General features: G+C 41.1%; 1 protein-coding gene across 5 annotated transcripts in view; it reads right to left on the reverse strand.

Annotated features, from left to right (window-relative positions):
* LOC102812524 (receptor-type tyrosine-protein phosphatase delta-like) overlaps positions 1-20,840 on the reverse strand; it is a 560,069-nt gene that overhangs the window by 108,937 nt on the left and 430,292 nt on the right. For all 5 annotated transcript variants that reach the window (XM_006863766.1, XM_006863768.1, XM_006863767.1 and 2 more), the window contains one exon: positions 3,360-3,483. In XM_006863766.1, the coding sequence (XP_006863828.1) occupies positions 3,360-3,483 (124 nt within the window). The remainder of the gene's footprint in view (positions 1-3,359; positions 3,484-20,840) is intronic.

A 20,840-nucleotide genomic window follows, 5' to 3' on the forward strand; every position in this document is an offset into this window, starting at 1 on the left:
TCCGTGGCACATAACAAGAACTGACTCCACGGCACATAACAACAACAACAACTGTAGGGATTTGGGTTCATTATTTTTCTATTTGTACATCAATTTTCTCATTGTTAACACAGGTAGCTGTATAGATAGTTCAATATGCACACTGTAGTTTTATCATACTGTGTACAATGGAATCCTGGTGTAGTGATACAGGATAAGCATTAGACTGCTAACTACAGGGTTGACAGTTCAAACCCACCAGATGCTAGTCAGAAACCCTATACAGGGTCACTATAAGCTGGAACCAACTCAATGTCACTTAACATAATCAACAACAACATTGTGTATAATGGTGGTGGTTATGTGCCGTGGAGTCGGTTCTGACTTATAGCGACCCTGTACAAGGTTTCCGAGCCTGTAAATCTTTACGGGAGCAGAAAGCCTCATCTTTCTCCCCCAGAACAGCTGGTAGTTTCGAACTGCTGATCTTGAGGTTCGCAGCCCGATTCGTAACCACTACGCTTCCAAAGCTCCTGTGTGTATACTAGAGAAGACAAATTGTATCAAAACTCTGTAAAAATAATTATCAGAAGTAAAAACAACAACAAATTGCTAGTGTTTGGTCATTTCACTCTGAAAAGTAGTCTGAAGAGAGTGCCTAGCACCTTCAAGAAAAGTAAAGAGAGACATCCAAATTAAAATCCTCAACCAATGACTTCTGACTTACTATTCTGTGAGCATGGAAACAACATTTACATGCTATTTTTCATAATTTGTGCACGATGTCACTAAACTGTCAAGTTGGGTCCCAGGTTGGCTAAGCTCCCTTTCTAGGTAAGAAACCTCAGTTTTAGGTTCTGTGATTTCAGTCTCCAGCTTAAGACAGAGGGTGACTGACCTCCCCTTTAAACAACTGCTAGTTAGGGCTCATGCTAAGATAAGATGCTATTCATGGCTGTACTATTGTAATCGATCTTAAAGCTCTTTCTATCTCTCATAAATTTCAATGAAATGCTTATACCCTTTTTGCATTAACACTTACAATGGGAAAAGTTGGTTTCTAGGTCAGCTTTAGATTTAAGTTATTGTGGTCACAAAGCTATAAAAGGAAGGTTTTCATTGGATTCAAGTTCTTTGATTTTGATACTGCAAAAACAGTAATCAGAATGAAATGTACACCGCTTCCAATTATCCCACTAAAGGCGTGAAAAAGCCTAGTCTTTGTCCTCTCACTTTACTGGTAAGATGGTGGACAAAACCAGGTGAAGAGACTATAACAACAAACGGGGCAAGAACCCAAGTGGTAGTACTGGACAGCGACAATCGATGCGGGAACAGCACCACAATATAGCGAAGGCGGGCTGACGAATTCTGTGGGCCGGATCAAGACATTGACTCTCAGCTTGCAGTCATGCATTTTATTCTACAAGTGACATTGCTTCACTAGTAGAAACAAGATTCCGCTCCCCTACTTGAGACTTGTGATTCAGTTTCTAATTTACTCCAGGGATGATGATTTCAGACAGCAAGACACTGCCATCATACATACAAGGGTGATTCAAAACATCCAAGGAAGATCCAGCTTGTCTCTTGTCAGCACCCCAACAGTCTTGTGATTCCCTAAATTATTTTTTTCCTTCTCTTTATTAACCTCTCTGTTTCTCTGTCTCTCTCTTTCTATGTAGTCTATCTACCTACCTATCAACCTACCTACCTTACTGATTCTGTTTCTCTAGAGAACCTCAAGACAGGTGCTTACTGAGAAAGCTTTGAAACAGATCTTCATTTATAAATTAACTTTGGACACTCAGGACAAAGGGATTTGTCAGAATGTCAAAAGAAAGTGGTGGTCATAATAGATTTTGGAATCAGACAAAAGGGAGAGCCACTTGAACCACCAGAGATGGAAATGGCTGAAGTGCTGGGTTCTAAAAGAGGTGGGGTTTGACGCTAGGTGTGGTCCTGTAGGAGCCGCACTGGATTGCAGACGACAAGGTCGGCAGTTCAAACCCACCAGCTACTCCTTGGAAACCTAACAGCCACAGGAAAACATCTGTGCTATGTGGCAGTTGGTAGCTTCCAGGTTAGCTGTTAAGGTACAAGGACAGCTTGAAGTGTTTTCTAAGGACAACAATCTACCGTGCTACTGTAACAAAAACAAGACTAAATTTGCTAACTATTGCACATGAGTTCCCAATTTGCTTTTAACATGCCAGGTGAGGGGACCTATTATTGGGAAATGATGAATGGAAAGGGCTTTCATGAATCTTTAAGGAAATCTAGGGATATCTGAATGAGCCCGGATAGCACAGTAGTCAAAAGCTTGACTGCTACCCAAATGGTTGGTAATTCGAACCCACCAGCAACTCCAAGCAAGACAGATGTGGCCATCAGCTTTCATAAGGATTTGTAGCCTTGGAAACTACATGATTCAGTTCTACTCTGGGTTATAGGTTAGCTATGAGTTCGAGTCCACTCGATGACACTGGGTGTGGTTTATTTAGGTATGTTTGAAGAAGCTCTGGTGGCAAAGTGGCTAAGCACTCTGGCTGCTAACAGAAGAATCAGGTTCAAACCCACCAGCAGCTCCTTGGGAGAAAAGACCTAGCAATCTGCTTCTACAAAGGTTACAGCCTAGAAAACCACATGAGGCCGGTCTACACTGCCTGATGGCGTCTCTATGAGTTGGAGTTGATGCAACAGAACACAACAACAAAGGTGTGTATGTGGTGTAATCCTCACCTTTAGGAAAAAGATTGGTGGTTCAAACCCACCAGCCATTCCTCAGAAACCCTATACAGAGTTGCTTTGAGACAGAACCAACTCCATGGCAATTAACAACAACATTCCCTTCTGGAAAACATTCCTTAGTGCAATGTGTGAGAGCAATTACCAAGCAGTCCACAAATAAGATGCACCAGACATTTTCACTGTGCTGAATTTACATTATCACGTCATCAACTTCGAATCCTTAGTAAGTATCCAGATTTATCTAAAACAAACAAACAAACAAACAAACATCCCACCCTTAAAGAAAAAGTAACCAGTTATTTATGGGGATCTTCTGACAACCACTGGTACATTCATAAACATTAACATCCACCAGCAAAATGGTCAACCACTATTTACTATGAAGAGAGAAACACCAAATACATTACGACGTCTTCCATCTAGCACAGATGCGAAGAGGCCAGGAGGTAGGTTCTTGTGCTGTCCATTGTCAAGGGTCTGTTGTGTTTGTACATGTTGTGTGTGTATGTGGAAGAGAGTGAAATTTTAACTAACAAGTTTTACAGATGGCTTACAAGCGAGCGAAAATTGCATTTCCATGCATATACTGAAAGCCATGAAGATAAAGGGTAATATCTGTACTTCCTTACCTTCTATTGCAGAAAGGAGAACCCGGGAGTGATCATACGCGATTACATTTGCATATCTGTTCTTTGGTTTGTTTACTTCCAAGTTTGAGTGCTCCCATGTGAACTGTTGGCCAGGGTCAATTGACTTTAAAAGAAAAACAGCACAAACACACACACAATCAATACTCAGTAACAACAGGTCATATCGGCATTTATCCCAAGTCCCAAACATGATTTATAAAGGGAATTCTGATGCCGTATTTTATCATAATGATCCTCGCTGTGAAGCTGAACATTCATATATCTAGCATCTAGCATCGCAGGAGATGATTAATCACAGTACGAAACAGTGATAGTCACCAATGTCAATTCAGATGGAAACAAAAAAGAAATCAATACAGATGCTTTACTAATATTGGAAGGGTAGGTTTTTCTTTTTTTCTTTTCCATTTTCCTCTCTGCTGTTGCAGTTTCCAAGTTCTGTTAGCTCATGTTCCCTCCAATTCTGTGAATACGGTTACTCTTGATTCCTTTTTCCTAGTCTTTGCTACCTAGACCAGACTCAAGCCTTTGATGTCAGTTGGGCTTTGTTTAGCTTCCCTGGGCAAGAGTTTTACTTTTCTCTCTTCACCTACATGGTCACATATTAAGGTTCCAGATGGTTTTCCATAAAACACTATGGCAGATATCACAAGTCAACTTGAATGATTCAATCAGTTACAAGTAACAGAAAAGGAACAGTCAAGTCAGTTAAAACCTAATAATCATCTTCCAACAGTAATTAATCACTCAATGCCCATAGGGTCTAATTGACAACATGGCGGATCTGTAAGGTAAATACTAGACTGCTAATTACAAGGATGGTGGTTCAGTCCCACCAGCTGTTGTTTCTCAAGAGAAAGAGGACGATTTCAGCTCCCACACAAATTTACACCCTGGAAAACCCCATACAGGGTCACAATAAGTCAGACCCGATGGGATGGCACTTAATAACAACAACAGCGTCTAACTGATTTTCTGTGTATCCTATGGTTTCTATTGATCATTGCGTGTTATCATTATGCTTATGTTGTTGTGTGCTACCATGTCAACCAAGTCATAGCAACCTTGTAAGACACAGTACAATTGTCCCACAGCTTCCTGGGCGATCATCTTTATGGGGGCGGATGACTAGGTGTTTTCTCCCTCAGAGATGCCATTGGGGTCAAACTGTGGACCTTTGGGTTAGCAGCCAAGTGCTTCACCACAGCACCACCAGTGTTCCTGATTAGGCTTATAGGTTTTGTTTAATTTTATAATTTCCAATAAACTTGTTATTTTTCAGACTTTGTCAGAACCGACTCCACGGCACATAACAACAACAACAACATTGCCTCATTGGATATTTTAGGCAAAATTATTTAGCAATTAGTTTTATCAGGAGGTGAACAGTCCCTAGAGAAGGGACTGTTTGATAAAGTGGAGGATCATTAAAAAAGAGGAAGACCCCCAACGAGCTGGACTGGCATAGTGGCAGCAGCAATGGGGTCAAGGTTGGCAACAACGGTGAGTGTTGCGGAGGACCGGGCAGTGTTTCCTTCTGTTGTGCATAAGGTTGCTATGACTGGGTACTGACACTGGATGGCACCTAACAATGACACAATTTAACAAGCTAAAATCAATATTGTTGTTGTTGTTAAGTGCCGTCGAGTCGGTTCCAACCCATAGCGACCCTGTACAGGGTTTCCGAGGGTGTAAATCCTTACGGGAGTAGAAAGCCTCATCTTTCTCCTGCGGAGCAGCTGGTAGTTTCGAACCGCTGACCTTAAGGTTCGCAGCCCGATTCGTAACCACTATGCTACCAGAGCTCCTAAAATCAATATTACAGATGTAAAATTATATATCTATATATAATGTTTTATTGTGAAGTATGTGATAAGTTTACATGAGAGAACATTAGCTTTACATTCATCCTATCATATATCCTTTCATTGCCATGGTTACAATCCCCTCCATGCATCATCAACCAACCAAAGGGTATACCCTACAAGTCTGACCCCTGGTCGTCAGCACACAGCCCCTCTCCCTCTCTGGGCCTAAAGTCCCCAGCCACTCCATCTCTCCACATCATCGTCTCTGCCTCCATCTCTGGTGTCACTGCTTCTCTGGGTAGGGTCCCGCTCTCCGCTCTTCTCCCTTGATGGTCCCAGAGACCTCCGCTCCTAGACTGCAAAATCAATCACTCCCCTCCTTTTGCTACAAAATGTCTACCTTTGCATTTCCAACCCTCACAATCAGTACTGATAACAATTATTCACTATTGTATCACGAGAGACCTATCCACATCTCCTTTCATCAGCCTCACCTAGACAGATTGTATACTATTCAGTGGAGATTCCACCTTCCTCTGTGCCCTCTGGATCTAGGCTCCCTCTTGAAACCTTGTAAGCCAGTCACTTCTTGCCTTTGTAGCAGTCCCATTTTGGGTAACCAATGTCCAAGTTGCCCACCCCTGTTTACTCTGTGTATGGAGGGAGTGGGAATAATCCTTGCTGTAAAGATTTGTTCCCTCTTTAGAGCTACTGCATCCATAGGTGTAGGTCAAGTTCATCAAATTGAATCAGATTACTCTTTTTTTCCTCTTCTTTCTTCTAGTTGAGCTCTGATCATCCAGTCACTGAAGCCAGGTCAAATGGGTATTATCTGCAAGTGTGGGTGTTCTTGTGCATATGCCCTCTCTTCTTATCAGCTGGACGCTTCACTCTCCACTCTAGACCTCTGTGGCTATGTCACTGACTCTGGGCCCAAGAGTCCCCAGGTCTTGCTACACTGCTGGCCAACCAGGTCTCCACCCGGGTTCGCAAGAGTCTATTGAATGTTTTAGGGCTTAGCTCGCAGCTTCATTGCTGTTTTTCCCTCACTTCCCCTTATCGGTGATGAACATGGTCACCAATCAGAGCATGCATTCCCACTGAGTCTTAATCTTGGAAGGGGGTTTGCCCTGAGGGGTCCCGACTACTTGCCTTGATGTCTCCTGGGCAAGCAACATGCTTGTTCTTGTAGCAATCAGTCAGACTGCCCATATTGTTTTGTATTTTTCCTGTTGGTCTTTATTTCAAGAAGTATCTTCTGTTCTTCTAGTCACTCCAGGCTGCTCTGCTTGTCCTTTCAAGTGGAAATTTCCTACCTCTGAAGATTCTGGATGAGGTTCAGGATTCCACCTATGGTCTTTTGTAACATAGAGGCTCTGCAGGAAGCCTCCTTCACTGGGCATGTTGTAGCCCCATTTTAAGTAGTCCAATTAGTTATAGGTAGAAGATGGACTTACAAGCTTTCTATGGTGATATTTCTGGCTATTCCTTTCTCTCCTCCTCAAGTGTCTATTTTATAATGGTATGCCAAGGAAACCAAGATTTAATAGATAGCCAAACATCTTAACATTATTTCCTCCCTTTTGTGCATTCCAACCATGTCTCAATCCATGTATCTCAGAGCCCTGTTGTTCCAAGGTTGTGCATACATCATTATTTACCTCTGTCCCACTTAGCCCATGTAAGCCTGCCTAATTGTTTTCCTCTCTGCTTTGTTCTTCCATTCCCTTCCCCCTTCTTGTGTATTGCCCCCCCTCCCTAGCACCCAAACTATCCTGTGTCTATCCCTACCCTGTGCTCCACCTTCCTCTCCCTCCCGTCACCCTACCCCCTACCCCCGTATCCCAGTAAGCAGCAAAGAACCCCCTTCCCTTTAGTATGGGTTCTTTTTCTTAGAATAATATTCATTTTTATATTTACTTATAACCCTTAATTTGAGGACTAACTCAGACTTCGATTATAAGATTATAGAGGATGTTGCAAATATCCTGTGATATTACAGGCATCAAAACATCACCCTCCCCCCTTTTTTTTTCTCCATCATAGGATACTGATACCTTTTTAAGTTGTCATTTCATGGTATATAGAAACAACACTTTGATAATTACATGAACATGAGTTTAAACGATCCAAATGAATTTTTTGGAAATAATTAATGATGAATAAGCTTTATGTACAGGTGACATTTAAAGAAAGTAAGGGGACACACTATTATGTGAGTAGAATTTTTAGCAGTTATTTTTGGCATTGGGTATCTATGTGCATGCGTAAAATCTGCAAGTGAAGCCCCCTAACAGCTGTGACATTATCAGGAGTCCTGGTATGGCACTGTAGGAGAAGCACCGGACTGCTAACTGTAGGGCAGCATTTTAAACTCTCCAGATGCTCCTTGGGAATCCTACACAAATTGGAACAAACTCAATGGCACGTACCAACAACAATGCAATATTAAAGAGGTGCATACTTTCCGTCAGACGAGAGAACTTAGAAGGACAGTCAAACTCCCCAGGGTCAAAAGTCAAGCCTACGAAAGGTCTAGAGAATAACCTCTGAACTTACTAAAATTCTCAGCAGTACATATTGATGTCTCTGATGTAATGAAGATGACAAAAAACATTTCCCTTTATTAAACTATGTTAATCTACATAGACAATAGGCAAGCACTGAGCAGTATATAGCAAAACAACTGCCCGTGCCTAAAAGTCTGAAGAATAATATGATTAGAGGTTCTCCCCTGGAATCTCACCATCTTGCTGGTAGAATGTTCTCCTCTCCAAGTATTCCCCAAGCTAAAGGCAGTCCTAACATTCCCATGCCCAAGAGAAACGTCTTCCAGTCAACCTTGACAATGTCTACCCAGAGCAGCTTCACAATGACCAAGACTGATCCTCAAAGGTATTCCATCTGTCCCAAATCTACAGCATAATTTGTTGTTGTTGTTAAGGACCATGGAGTCAGTTCCGAATCATAGTGACAATGCACAGGGTTTCCGAGGATGCAAATCTTTACGGGAGCAGAAAGCCTCATCTTTCTCCCCCAGAACAGCTGGGAGTTTTGAACTGCTGAGCTTGAGGTTCGCAGGCTGATTCATAACCATTACGCTACCAAAAGTGCCACTCTCGAAATTCAGACCTTCAGTATGTGTTGCCTGTGGGTTCTCTCCTCTCATCTGTCCTGACTACAGCCCATGCCTCATACAGCTGCCATCATCGTCTTTTGAAAGCTGGTCACCTTCCACAAGCTCTGTGTGAGCCACAGTGAAATCTAAATTCCTTATCTAAAGCCCTATCTATACAGCTTCTGTATTTTTACATTTGTAGGACACCTGCCTCTAAGGAACCCTGGGGCAGCATGGTTGCTTATGTGTTGGACTGCTACTGCAAGGTCATCAGTTCAAAGGAACTAGCCAGTCGTTGGGAGAAAGATGCGGCTTTCTGCTCCCATAAATTGGAAATCCTATACATATGGGTTACTAGTGAGTTGGAACTGACTCAGTGGCACAGAACCACCACCGCCACCACATCTAGCTCAAGGGCAATAGTTGTTCAGTGGTAAAATTCTCATCCTTCATTTGGGAGTATGGGATTTGATTCCTACCCAATGCCCTTCAACCCAGCATTATTTGTCTGTCAGTGGAGGCTTGGGTGTTGCAGTGATGCTAAACCAGTTTCAGTGAAGCTTCCAGACTAAGACAGACTATGAAAAAAGGCCTAGTACTTCTAAATATCTGCCTCTGGAAGCCCTACGGATCACAACGGTTCGTTCCTGTTGTGCATGGGGTCTTCATAAGTCCCGGCCAACTATTCCACAGCTAAAAGCACGTAGGCTCAATAAATTGTTCAATGCATGCACATGAAGTAACTGAGTTAAGGGATAAATATAACACTGTTAAAAGAAGTTCATAAAGAGACATTGTGATATAATTTGCATTTCTCACATGGGAATTAGAGAATAAATGATGGAAACTCAATGTACAATGTACCAAAACTTTATCACTTAAGACTCATTAATATGTGGCTTAGTAATTAAGTATGTAATCCTAAAATTATAATTACCACTGATATTTTACTTTACACTTGAGCATCACTGGGTACATAAGCTTCTTACACATCATTCTCTAAATATCCCAGGAAGCTACTAAACTCACTGATATCCAGTGTTTTGGTTGGAAGATATTACTCCCTTTCATGGCCTTCTTTGTCTCAGAGTCTGCTCACCCACAGAGGTATAAAATGGCATGCATTTAATTAGACAATGGAAATGCAACTTTCAACTCAAAGACATTGTTAACTCATGCCTATATCCACTCACACATTCTCAGCCTTCCACCTGCTCTATCTGATCCTTACACTGAAGAGTTTACAGTCCAGTAATGGAAAACATACGCTGTGTGCCACATGTTAATGAACTCAGGCATAAAGTGTGGTCCCTGTCAAGATGACCCCCAAGCAGAGGGATGATTATAATAAAAGTTGCCGGGTCATTATGTTTCACACGCAGTAAGCTGTTCCATTTTCAAGCTGTTAGGAGGTAGGTATTGCTGATTTCCCTATTTTGCAGGTTAGGAAGCGGAAGTAAAGAAATATTAAAATTCCTTAATCCACTTAATTGTACTGAGGGCTTTCTATGGGCCGGGCACTTGACTATTTGGTGGGTAAGTAATTAGGCAATGGTCACACAATTATTCTCAAATTCAGGCTTGAGTGAGTCCGCTCACAATGATGAAGGGAAATGCTGCCTACTTCTGTGTGATCCATACATCCTTTGCCGGTCAGACCTCTGTGATCGACAGAGTTTTCATTGGCTGATTTTGGACTTTCTTTGTAGTCTGTCTTAGTCTGGAAGCTCTGCAGAAACCTCTTCAGTCTCATGTCAACAAGCAAGCCTGCACTGATGGCTGGATGATGGCTGTGGATGAAGAATATTGACTGGATATCATACGTGCATGGAAAGTGAGAGTTCTAGCACTAAGCCACCAATGCCCCAGCCAAGAATTATTGTTGTTAGGTGGCAGCAGCTCAGTTCCAATGTACAGTGACCTTACGTATATTAGAACAAAACACTGCAGAGTCCGTGGTGGCAGTTCTCTTGTTGAGGGTCTTCCTCTTTTTTTGCTGGCCTTCCACTTTACCAAGCATGAATGTCCTTCTCCTGAGACTGGTTCTTCTTGATAACACATCCAATCATATTCTTGATAGCAGGAGATGAAGTCTCACTATCCTGACTTCTAAGGAGTATCTTAATTCACAGATTTGTTCAAACTTTTGTCAATTTGTGGTATAATCAATATTTTCGCCAACATCATATATAACTAGCGTAATGGTTACATGTCCAGCTGCTAATCTCAATGTTAGCAGTTCGAAACTATCAGACGTTCGGTGGGAGAAAGATGAGGTTTTCTGCTCCTGTAAAGATTTACAGCCTTGGAAACCCTTTACAGGGAGGGTCGCTATGAGTTGGAGCTGACTCCACGGCACACCACCACCACCATATATATAATTCAAAGGTATCAACTGATGTGGCAGTGTAAGATAAGCAGTGGACTGCAAGGCCATTTTGAACTGGAAGGTGGTGGTTCAAACCTATTAGCCACTCCTCAGAAACCTTATATAGGGTGGCTATGAGTTAGAACAAACTCATTGTTACTTAACAACAACAATAACAACAACAACTTCTTCAGTATTTGATAGTCATTGGCCACCTTTCACATGCATTTGAGGCCTCAGAAAATACTACGGCCTCAGTCAGGCACACTTTAGTGCTGAAAATGGTCACATGAGAGAATTTTCCATGACCAACAATCAAGTCTTTAAAGGAACCTTTTTCAGTAATTTAAACAGCAACTATACATGTGAACTTCACCAGAAAGAATATATAGGAATCAAAGTGACAACATTTTTGGAAAAAGACACTGGAGAAGTTCAGCATCATCAGTTAAAATAAGGCCAAGGGCCAACTGCAGAACTGACCATCAATTGCTAATATGCAAGTTCAAGTTGAAGCTGAAGAAAATTAAAACAAGTCCATAAGTGTGAAAGGATGACCCTGAACAAATCTCACCTTAACGTAGAGATCATCTTAAGAATAGATTTGACTCACTGAACACTAATGAATGAAGACCAGATAAATTGGGGGGTGACATCAAGGATATCATAAATGAAGAAATTAATAGATCATTAAAAAGACAGGAAATCAAGGTGGGGGGGAGCCCAATATGGGTATCTGGAGAAACTCTGGAACTTGTGTTTAAATGTCGAACAGCTAAAACGAATGCAGGAAATAAGGATACGCAGAGCTGCTCAGAAGACTTCAAATGAAGCTTGGAAAGACAAAGGAGAATATTACAATGGACTGTCCCAAAATCTGGAGTTAGAAAACCAGGAGGGGAAACGACACTGAAAATTTCTCAAACTGAAAGATCTAAAGAAACCAAGCCTCCAGTTACAACAGCCAAGGATTCCCCGGGCACAATACTGAACCACTCAGGAAACATCAAAAGAAGATGGGAGGAATACAAAGGACCACCACGGTACCATAAAGACATGGTCAATGTTGAGTCCTTTCTGGAGGTAGCGTATTATCAAGAACCAATGGCATCATCGGAAGAAGTCCAAGCTGTACTGGAGGCATTAGTGAAAAATAAAGCTCCAGGAATTGACAGAATATCAATTGAACTGATAATTATCAGCTGGTAATGACTAGGCCACAATGCAACTTAAGTCTTCTTGATGCTACGGTAAAAGGAAGAAGCCGAATACATGAACCATACCTAGACATGACAAGCCTGGATCTTGTCAGTCCGAGTCATATTTCTTCTCAGTCTTCCCAGCTTATCAGCCTGTGTTGTTCTGGAGCAATTATGTAAGAAATCAAGGTTTAAAAATCAGGTTGCCTTCCCACGGATGATAAAGCAGATGGGATGCAGCTTGCGTTTACATTCATTTTTACACGGATCAAGCACACGTTGATTAAATAATGCTGACTTGTCTTTGCGGTACACAGGACTCATCCATCTGGATCTATGTGTCTGAACCTTTCACCACATACAGCACTGGCCTTTATTTTTGGAGCTTGTCAGAATGCTGAGAACAGGAGACTCAGTGAATAAGGATAACTGCTGAGAGGAGGTGCAATAGACTAAGACGACCACCACCAACTGGCTGAGGAAAATCACATTTCAGTTATCCACGTGAATGAGGTAAAGATAGCAGGGACGCATACAGCCCTTACCCACAAAGCCCACTTGCTGGCCAGAGTGTTGAGATGACACTGTTGCTCTGTGTCTAGGCTCTCTGGCTTCTCTTGCTGTAACCCTTTCCAGGAGGATTAAAACGGACAACATAGTGAAGAAGCCATTGATGATCTTGATGTTGATTTCGCATCAACTTCAAATTTTGGCCAGGTCACTGTCATATAGGAGTCCTGGCGTGGCGCTGCTGGGTAATGCACTGGACTACAAAGTCAGTTTGAACCGCAGGATCAGCAGTTCAAGCTTACCAGTTGTTCCTTGGAAACCGTATACAGGGTCATTCTGAATCTGAAATGACTCAACAGCACTTAACAACTGTCATATAAATGACGCAAAGATGGCATCTGTGTATTGGCCAAGTTGTTTACTGCTTCATAGCAAATTGACCTTGGTAGCCAATCCCATTCCGAAACACAAAGCCCATGGGCCTAACACAAAATCACACATATCCAGTTGTTTTGGATAGGCAGATTTTTAGCCACTTAAGAGTCTGTCTGCTTTACATATCCCAAGCAACTGCCTCCCACAGTTCTGCTAGACCTATACAAAACCCTAAACCCACTGTCCTTGAGTAGATTCCAACTGATAGGACCCCTTAAAGGACAGAGTGGAACTGCTTCTTAGGGATTCAAAGACTGTATGTCTTTATGGAAACAGAAAGCTTTATCTTTTTCCCACAGAGCAGTTGATGGGTTTGAATTGCCAACCTTTTGGTTAGCAGTGGAGTACCTTAGTTGTGCTAGCCCCGAGAAAACACCGCAGTTATAAAGACCCTCAGCTGCATCTGGCCTTCAGAGTTCTGTCATTTATTTCACTGAAGGATAAATGGCCAAAGGAAACTAAGCTCCTGCCCCTTTTCCTCTTCCGGGAATTGTCATGCTGTGGGTTACGGCACTGGGCTGCACAGTCATTTGAATCACAGAGTTGGCGGTTCAAGCTCACCAGCTGCTCCTCAGAAACCTAATACAGGTTTACTATGGGTCTGAACCAACTCAAGGGCACTTAACAACAACATTGTTCACTTCTGGTGGCTCCAGAGTGGCCAGACTCTGAGAGAGCTCCTGCTGTGGAGGACCACTCACTACAAGGGGGCTGACACTGCATTGGTCCCAGGTCATTGTTGTGTAAAGCTGCGATCTCCTGGTCATGTCTTTTTCCTTAGGCAGTCTAAATTCCCTTGAACCTACCACACCCATGCATCTTCTTCCTAGTATCAGGGTTGTATTCTTTCACCATATTATTCAATCTACATGCTGAGCAAATATTCTGAGAAACTCGATTATGTTAAGAAGAATGTGGCATCAGAATTGGAGGAATATTCATTAACCCCTAAGGAGCTCTGGTAGGTAGTGGTTACCAGTCGGGCTGCCAACTTCAAGGTCAGCAGTTCAAAACTACCAGATTTTCCATGGGAGAAAGATGAGACTTTCTGCTCCCATAAAGATTTACAGGCTCAGAGACCCTGTACAGGGTCGCTGTGAATCAGGACTGACTCCACAGTACTTAACAACAGCAAAGAAGAGTCCTGGTGTGGCGTTGTGGGTTAATGTGCTGGACTGCAAAGTTGGTCTGAACTGCAAGGTCAGTTATTCAAGCTCATCATTCACTCCTTAAAAACCCTATACAGGGTCACTATGAGTCAGAACCGACTGGACAGCACTTAATAACAACAACAACAACATATGCAGATGGAGTCCTGGTGTGGTGCTGTGTGTTAATGAACTGGATTTCAAGGTTGGTGGTTCAAACTTCCCAACTGCTCCTTGGAAACCCTACGTAGGGTAGATATTAGTCTACATACACTATTAGACTGGTTGTCAGAACCAACTTGATAACATGAAACAACATATACAGATGACATAATCTTGTTTGCTGGGAGCGAAGAAAAACTTAAAATATTTACTGAGGAAGTTCAAAGACTATATAGCCTTCATTATGGTCTGCACCTTAATGTAAAGAAAACAAAATCCTCACAACTGGACTAATAAATCACATCATGATAAAAGGAAAGATGAAAGCTCCCAAAGGCTTCATTTTACTTGGATCCTCAGTCAAGCTCCTAGAATTAGCAGCCAAGAAATCAAAGGAAGTCTGGCATTAGGCAAATCTGCTGCAAAAGACCTCTTTAAAATGTTAAAGAGCAAAGACCGTCAGTTTGAGGACTAAGGTGCACCTGACCCAAGCCATGGTATTTTCAATCACCTCATATGTTTGAGAAAGCTGGACAGTGAACAGGGAAGACCACTGCTGTTAATGAGGTGACTCTTGATGGTTGGGGCTGGCCAGGCCAGGAAGACCCACCACGTGATACCAATGCAACTCCAGAATAAGGAGGTGAAGTAAATACATGGGCAGTAATTCCGTCAATTTTACCATCATAAAGAAAACACTGGTCAGATGAACGTCCTGTCTTGGTTGTTAGTATATGTCAATGCACAAAGAGAGATGCGTGTTCTTTGAAACATACAAGCTCTCCATAGAGGACCCTCCCAGACTTCGCCTAATGTGTACCTTCTTTTGTGTCCTTTTTATTATAATAAAACTATAGTGGTAAATATAACTCTTTCTGGAATTCAGTGAGTCATTTTACTACATTTTTAAACTCAAGGGGATAGTGGAAACCCTTGAATTTGTAGCCAGTAGGTCAAAAAGGTAGAGAATCCCATAATTGTCCCGAGAATCCCCAGTTGTTGCTGGTACCTGAATTCCTGAGTAGACTTGGCAGTGCAAAGGATTGTACCCTTGAATGTGTGAACCCCAGACTCATTTTGGGCGGTTAGGATCAGAAGGAGAACTGCCTTAGAAGTCAGTGTAGAGAAGACACCAGAGGGTCCACACCTTAAGGTCTTTGTGAACATAAGATGAGTTAATACAGGCCAAGCAAAAATAAAGCATAGTAAGTGCTGGGGTGGTGGTTGTTAAGTGCTGTTGAGTTGTGTTCTGACTCACACTGACCCTGTATAGGGATTTCCTAGGAGTGGCTTGTAGTCATCCCATAACCATCTTATACCATACTTCTGTCTTTCTAAGTGGGAGAATATTCTTCAATTGTTTCAAGCTTCCTCTCCAACTATTCTCTTGAAACACAATGCAAGAAAAGCTCTGAATAACAATTGAGTGGGCTGCTGTTCTATATTTAAAATCCTAAACGCCAAACAAAAAGTGTTCATAAATTCTCACATCAGCATATAGCCTGTGAGTACAATTTTCTCTGCCATGTTACCTCACAAAAAAAGTCATCATCTTATAGCAAAGCCCCATTAACTATGTTCCTGCAAAATTCCATTTCTCTACCAAGAAGGAAACCACAACTCACATATACAAAACATCACACAATACTAGTTATTCTGTGCTCCACTCCCCACCTCCCCATCCCACCAAGACAAAACCCTCAAAACACTCCCTTGAGAAACTCATCAAAGAGAACCACAAAAAAAATCAAGACATTCTGTTCTTGTGTTTCTGAAACATCTAGCAAAAAAATCAAAAACCAACCTAATTATATGGAAGAAATAGACCAGCTACTTGGCTAGCTAAACTATGGGCCAAGGTAATCATCATTTTTACAGGGAACTGAACTTTCAATGACCCAAACTTCCAGAGAATTACTGTCTTTCCACAGTTCCCCACAACTAGGTTCCTTTGTTCCTTACTGACTGTGGTTTGTCCAAATGATTCTCAAGTCCTTTCTGAGGTCTAGAGCATCAATATGCAATTGACTGTTGCTCTTTTATTATCAGTCCTCTCTTTCCCTCCTCAGTTTCAACATGTAAATGAACATATATCCATTTGAAAAAGACCCATATTTACATATTCTGAAAGGACAAGACTTGCTCAGTTAGCACAGCCCTGTAATTGGCATAATAAGTACTTATTTCAAAGAGAAGACTAAGGGTTCTGTTGAATGCAATGATGCCATTGTTGGTGCTCTTAAGTGTCCCTGTATAGGGTTTCTGAGGAGAGGTTGAAAGGTTTGAACTGCCAACCTGGCAGTTAGCAACCCCGTGTTTATCCTACCACACAAGGATTCCAATGATGTTGTTGTTGTTAAGTGCAACTGAGTTGGTTCTGACCAATAGAGACACTTTTTTAGGGTTTCCAAGGAGTGGCAGGTGAGCCTGAACCACCGAGATTGCAGTTCAAACCGACTTTGCAGTCCACCGGTGTAAATCCACAGTGCCACACCAAGACTCCAATGATGCTGTGGAAAATGACATAAGACTAAAGGGTGGAAAGTAAGATAATGAACAAAATCTGGAAGTCAAAGACCACGGTGGCAGGCCTCTCTTGCCCTGGGCTACTTTTGGCAGGTCCTGAGCCCTACTATTTACTTTCTGTAGGTTTGTTCCATTTTGCTATCAATGGTAACTCCTGACATTCTTCCACCCTTCTTTCCTCTGACTTCTCTTTATCCAAAAACTACTGCATCTGGCCCTATAAAAACAGCTCTTGTCTATGCTCCCATTTAGAAGCCAAAGGAATAAAACAGGGACTTAGGACTTTCATTTTAAGTAACAAATGGCTGCAGCTCTGGTGGCACAATGCTTAAGTGCTCGATGGCTAAATACAAGGGTGATTGTCCAAATCGACCTGATCTGAGGTGCTGCAGGTGAAAGAATGGGATCTGTTAGTATAAAAATGACAGCTTAGAAATCCTTAGCGTCCATCCTGATGTGGCATTGCAGGATAAGCATTTGACCATAAGGCTAGTTTGAACTGCAAGGTTGGCAGTTCAAATGCATCATCTGTTCCAGGGAATCCGACACAGGGTCACTATGAGTTGGAACTGACTGGACAGCACTTAACAACAACACCACAAAACCCTATGGGGCAGCTGGACTCTTCTGACACAAAGGCTGTAATGAACATGAACTCAACAATGCCCAACAAGAACAGGACTGCTCTACCTTTAGGAGTAGTAGGAAGATGTATAAAAAGGGTAAATGTACCACAGCATCAAAGGCAACTGAAAGCACTTAAACATGCTTATAAAGAGTAAGTTTTTTCTTCATCCGGTTTTTAGTAACAGAACTGCCCTAAACTGATGTGTTATCCAAAATTTGATTAGAAATTCTGATAGCATTGTATAACAAATACTTGGAGACCATTTCCTAAAGTGATCATTTTGCTTTCTGCATTATTAGAATCAATGGGTGGTAAATTGAAAGAGATGAACTAGGCTCAGAGGAAGCCACTCAGGGGTATAGACAAGGCACTATATGAGACAATCGCTTGATAAATTATACTTTCTGATAAATTGTACCTTGGTACTCATCTAGAATACATCTAGGAGCCTGGATGGTGTAATGAGTAAGCATGTGAGTGTTACACAAAAGGTTGATGGTTCAAACCCACCAAGACAGAAAAATCTGGCAATGTGCTCCCATAAAGATTACAGCTTAGAAAACCCTATGGCGCAGTTTCTCTACGTCAAATGGGGTTGCTATGAGTTGAAATTGACTCAATGGCATCAAACAGGAACAAAACAACAGAAGACAGTTTACTCACATGAATATGCTAAATGGATTCTAAAATGGACTCAAATTGATGGAAATAAAGAAGACAACAAGTACTGGATTGTTTTTCAATACATTAGGTCAACACTGGAGTCTTGGTGTAGTGTTGTAGAATGAGTGCTTGACGGTTAATCTCAAGGTAAACTGTTCAAATCCACCAGCAGCTCCTCAGAAACGCTATGTCGATACACTGTATGTTGGAATCCACTCGAAGACACTTAAGAGCATCAACAACAGAACGATATGACTTGAGTAGAATTCAGATGAGCTATTTTACTACTTTTGTATGTGTGACTGTGGAAAAGATTGTATCGGGGAGATACTTTCAAATAAATACTCGGTAAAGAACACACATTTTAAGATGTGAAGACACACACTTCTATTCAGTATGTTTGAAATATTTCTGGACACCACAACTTATGGAAGAAAGACCTTCATAACTTCTGAAGACAGAGTTCTAGAGGAATAAGATTCGAAATAAATTTTAAACTTAATTTTACTTCTTAGCTACTTATCTCTCACGCCAAATTAAAGTGACTAGAAAGAAGGGACAGAGAAAATTATAGTTGATACTTGTAAAAAGGAGATCTGGTAGCGTAGTGGTTATGAATCAGGCTGCTAACATCAAGGTCAGCAGTTCGAAACTACCAGCTGCTCCGCGGGAGAAAGATGAGGCTTTCTGCTCCCATAAAGATTTACAGCCTCGGAAACCCTGTGCAGGGTCGCTATGAGTCAGAACTGACTCCATGCACATAACAACAACAACAACTGGTAATAAAACCACTTCATAGATAATCATTTTTCAAAAAAGAATTCACAGATTAGGAGCCCTGATGTTCTCTAGAAAAGTCAGGAAAAAATTTAAATTCCAGAAAGTTTGGATCAAGTAAATACTATGAATAATTTATTAAAATCTTTAAAGTAATAAACAGAATTAAGGTGACTGAATAGGTAGTGTGGGAAAAAATATATTTTTTTTTATTATAATCCTGTTTATTGCATTCGGGTAATCTTTTTTTTTTTTTTTTTCCTGAAGCAAAAACTTTATGAGCATTCTCTTTTTCTTCAGCTACTTTCTGAAGTGAGTAAAGAATTTATGATTGCTCTCTTTTTCTTTTAACTACTTCCTGGAGTAAAGAATTTATGATTGCTGCCTTTTCTATTCCTAAAGTAGGAATGTGCGCCTTAAAAATTTGAGCTAGCCAACCGGGTAAGGGAATAGATTGTGCGGTCAAAACCCTAACCAATGGGGTGAGACACAGCCTTGAGACTCGAGTCAGGGATTAAACACCCGAGTGGACTGCCCACTCGGTGTGCTCACTGGCCTGTTCCTGTATGTACAGCTATGCACATACACCCTCTTACAGGAGTAGATTTTGCATTTCCAAGGTAATTTAGTCTCACTGAGTGTCTTTTATGAGACATCGGGATTCATTTCTAACAGTACAAAGTAACTGCAATGATTTATAAGAAAAAAATAAAAAAAGTTATTTGGCCAGTGAATCATTTAGATAGTATGGTATTTAATATTTAAAACAGGTGGTGCTGCAATTCTAGGCACATTAAGGAGTATGGCAATTGTATATAAATAATAAACAAGTAAAATGATTGAATTTAATGCAATTGATAAGGAATATCAACATGAATAATTCATAGCTGCAGCCTGTCTTTTCCATGTTTAGCAGGCCATTAGAATTTAGTACAAAATAATAATAAAAAGAATGCATTAACTCACCACTCTTTGTAAATATTGACACATCTGTATAGACCCTACAACTGAAGTGAAATAATATATACAAGGTCCTATGCAAAGTTGTCACTAAATGAATACTAGGTATTTACCTTCTACTGCCTCTACTCATTGACTTGTCTGAGAATACACCTGATCTAAAACAATCTTAGTATTCAGTGAATACCTGCTTTCTTCCTTATGCTAAGTGGATCGCCTTTGTCATTGAAATATAAAACTAGGGTAACTGCCACTAACTTAGGCAAAGAAATCAATTTTTGTCCTCTGACTGCTAAGTAAGAATGTGTTGTTAGTAGTTGTTGCTGGGTAGGTTCTGACTCATGGAGACCTTACATGACCCTGCACCATCTTCACACAAAAGACACAACAATTGATACAAACAGACTCACAGTCATGAAGATGGTGCAAGGTCAAGAACAGTAATTGTGGTTAACTGCTGTCCAGTCAGTTCTGGCTTTTAGTGACCCTCTACAGGGTTTCCCAGGAACAGCTGGTGGGTTTGAATCGCCAACTATGTGGTTAGCAGTTCAGTGCTTACCTACGTGCCACACCAGGCCTCTAGAACAATAATTACATCTATGTAATTTGAGCCCTTATTTAATTTTCTGGCAGAGGTAACGAAACAGAGCACAAAAAGTCACTAAACATTTCTAATGAAGCCCTGATCATTCAGAACTTCAGTGCAAAAACAGATTCAGAAGATGAATGTTTTTTTCCATACATTTATATTATAACATTTACCAATAGTACAGGTTGTCCCTGGATTATGAGCAAATTCTATGTCTCAATCTGTCTCAAAGTAGAATGTGTACATAACTCAGAACAATTAGGCATGGCTCCTATTTAACAATCAATATTGTCTAACTTTAAGTCTATGCATAAAAACATTACTGAAACACTTTCAGATATACTAAAACATCTTTAACATAACATTACAGTAATGATAATAATAATTCTTCCATGTACCTGTAAAATAGTTCTTTTTTCATTATTATGAACCACTGTATGTAACTCAATTCTTAAATATAATTGGCTTTACAAGAGTTGTTTCCCAACCACCGGGGTTATATACAAGTCAAACTGCATGGGAAACAAAAACATTGCTATTGTTAAATGCTACCGAGCATGGTTTTGGCT

This window comes from Chrysochloris asiatica, unplaced genomic scaffold (assembly GCF_000296735.1).
Source record: "Chrysochloris asiatica unplaced genomic scaffold, ChrAsi1.0 scaffold00056, whole genome shotgun sequence".
In the NCBI taxonomy this organism is placed as follows: domain Eukaryota; kingdom Metazoa; phylum Chordata; class Mammalia; order Afrosoricida; family Chrysochloridae; genus Chrysochloris; species Chrysochloris asiatica.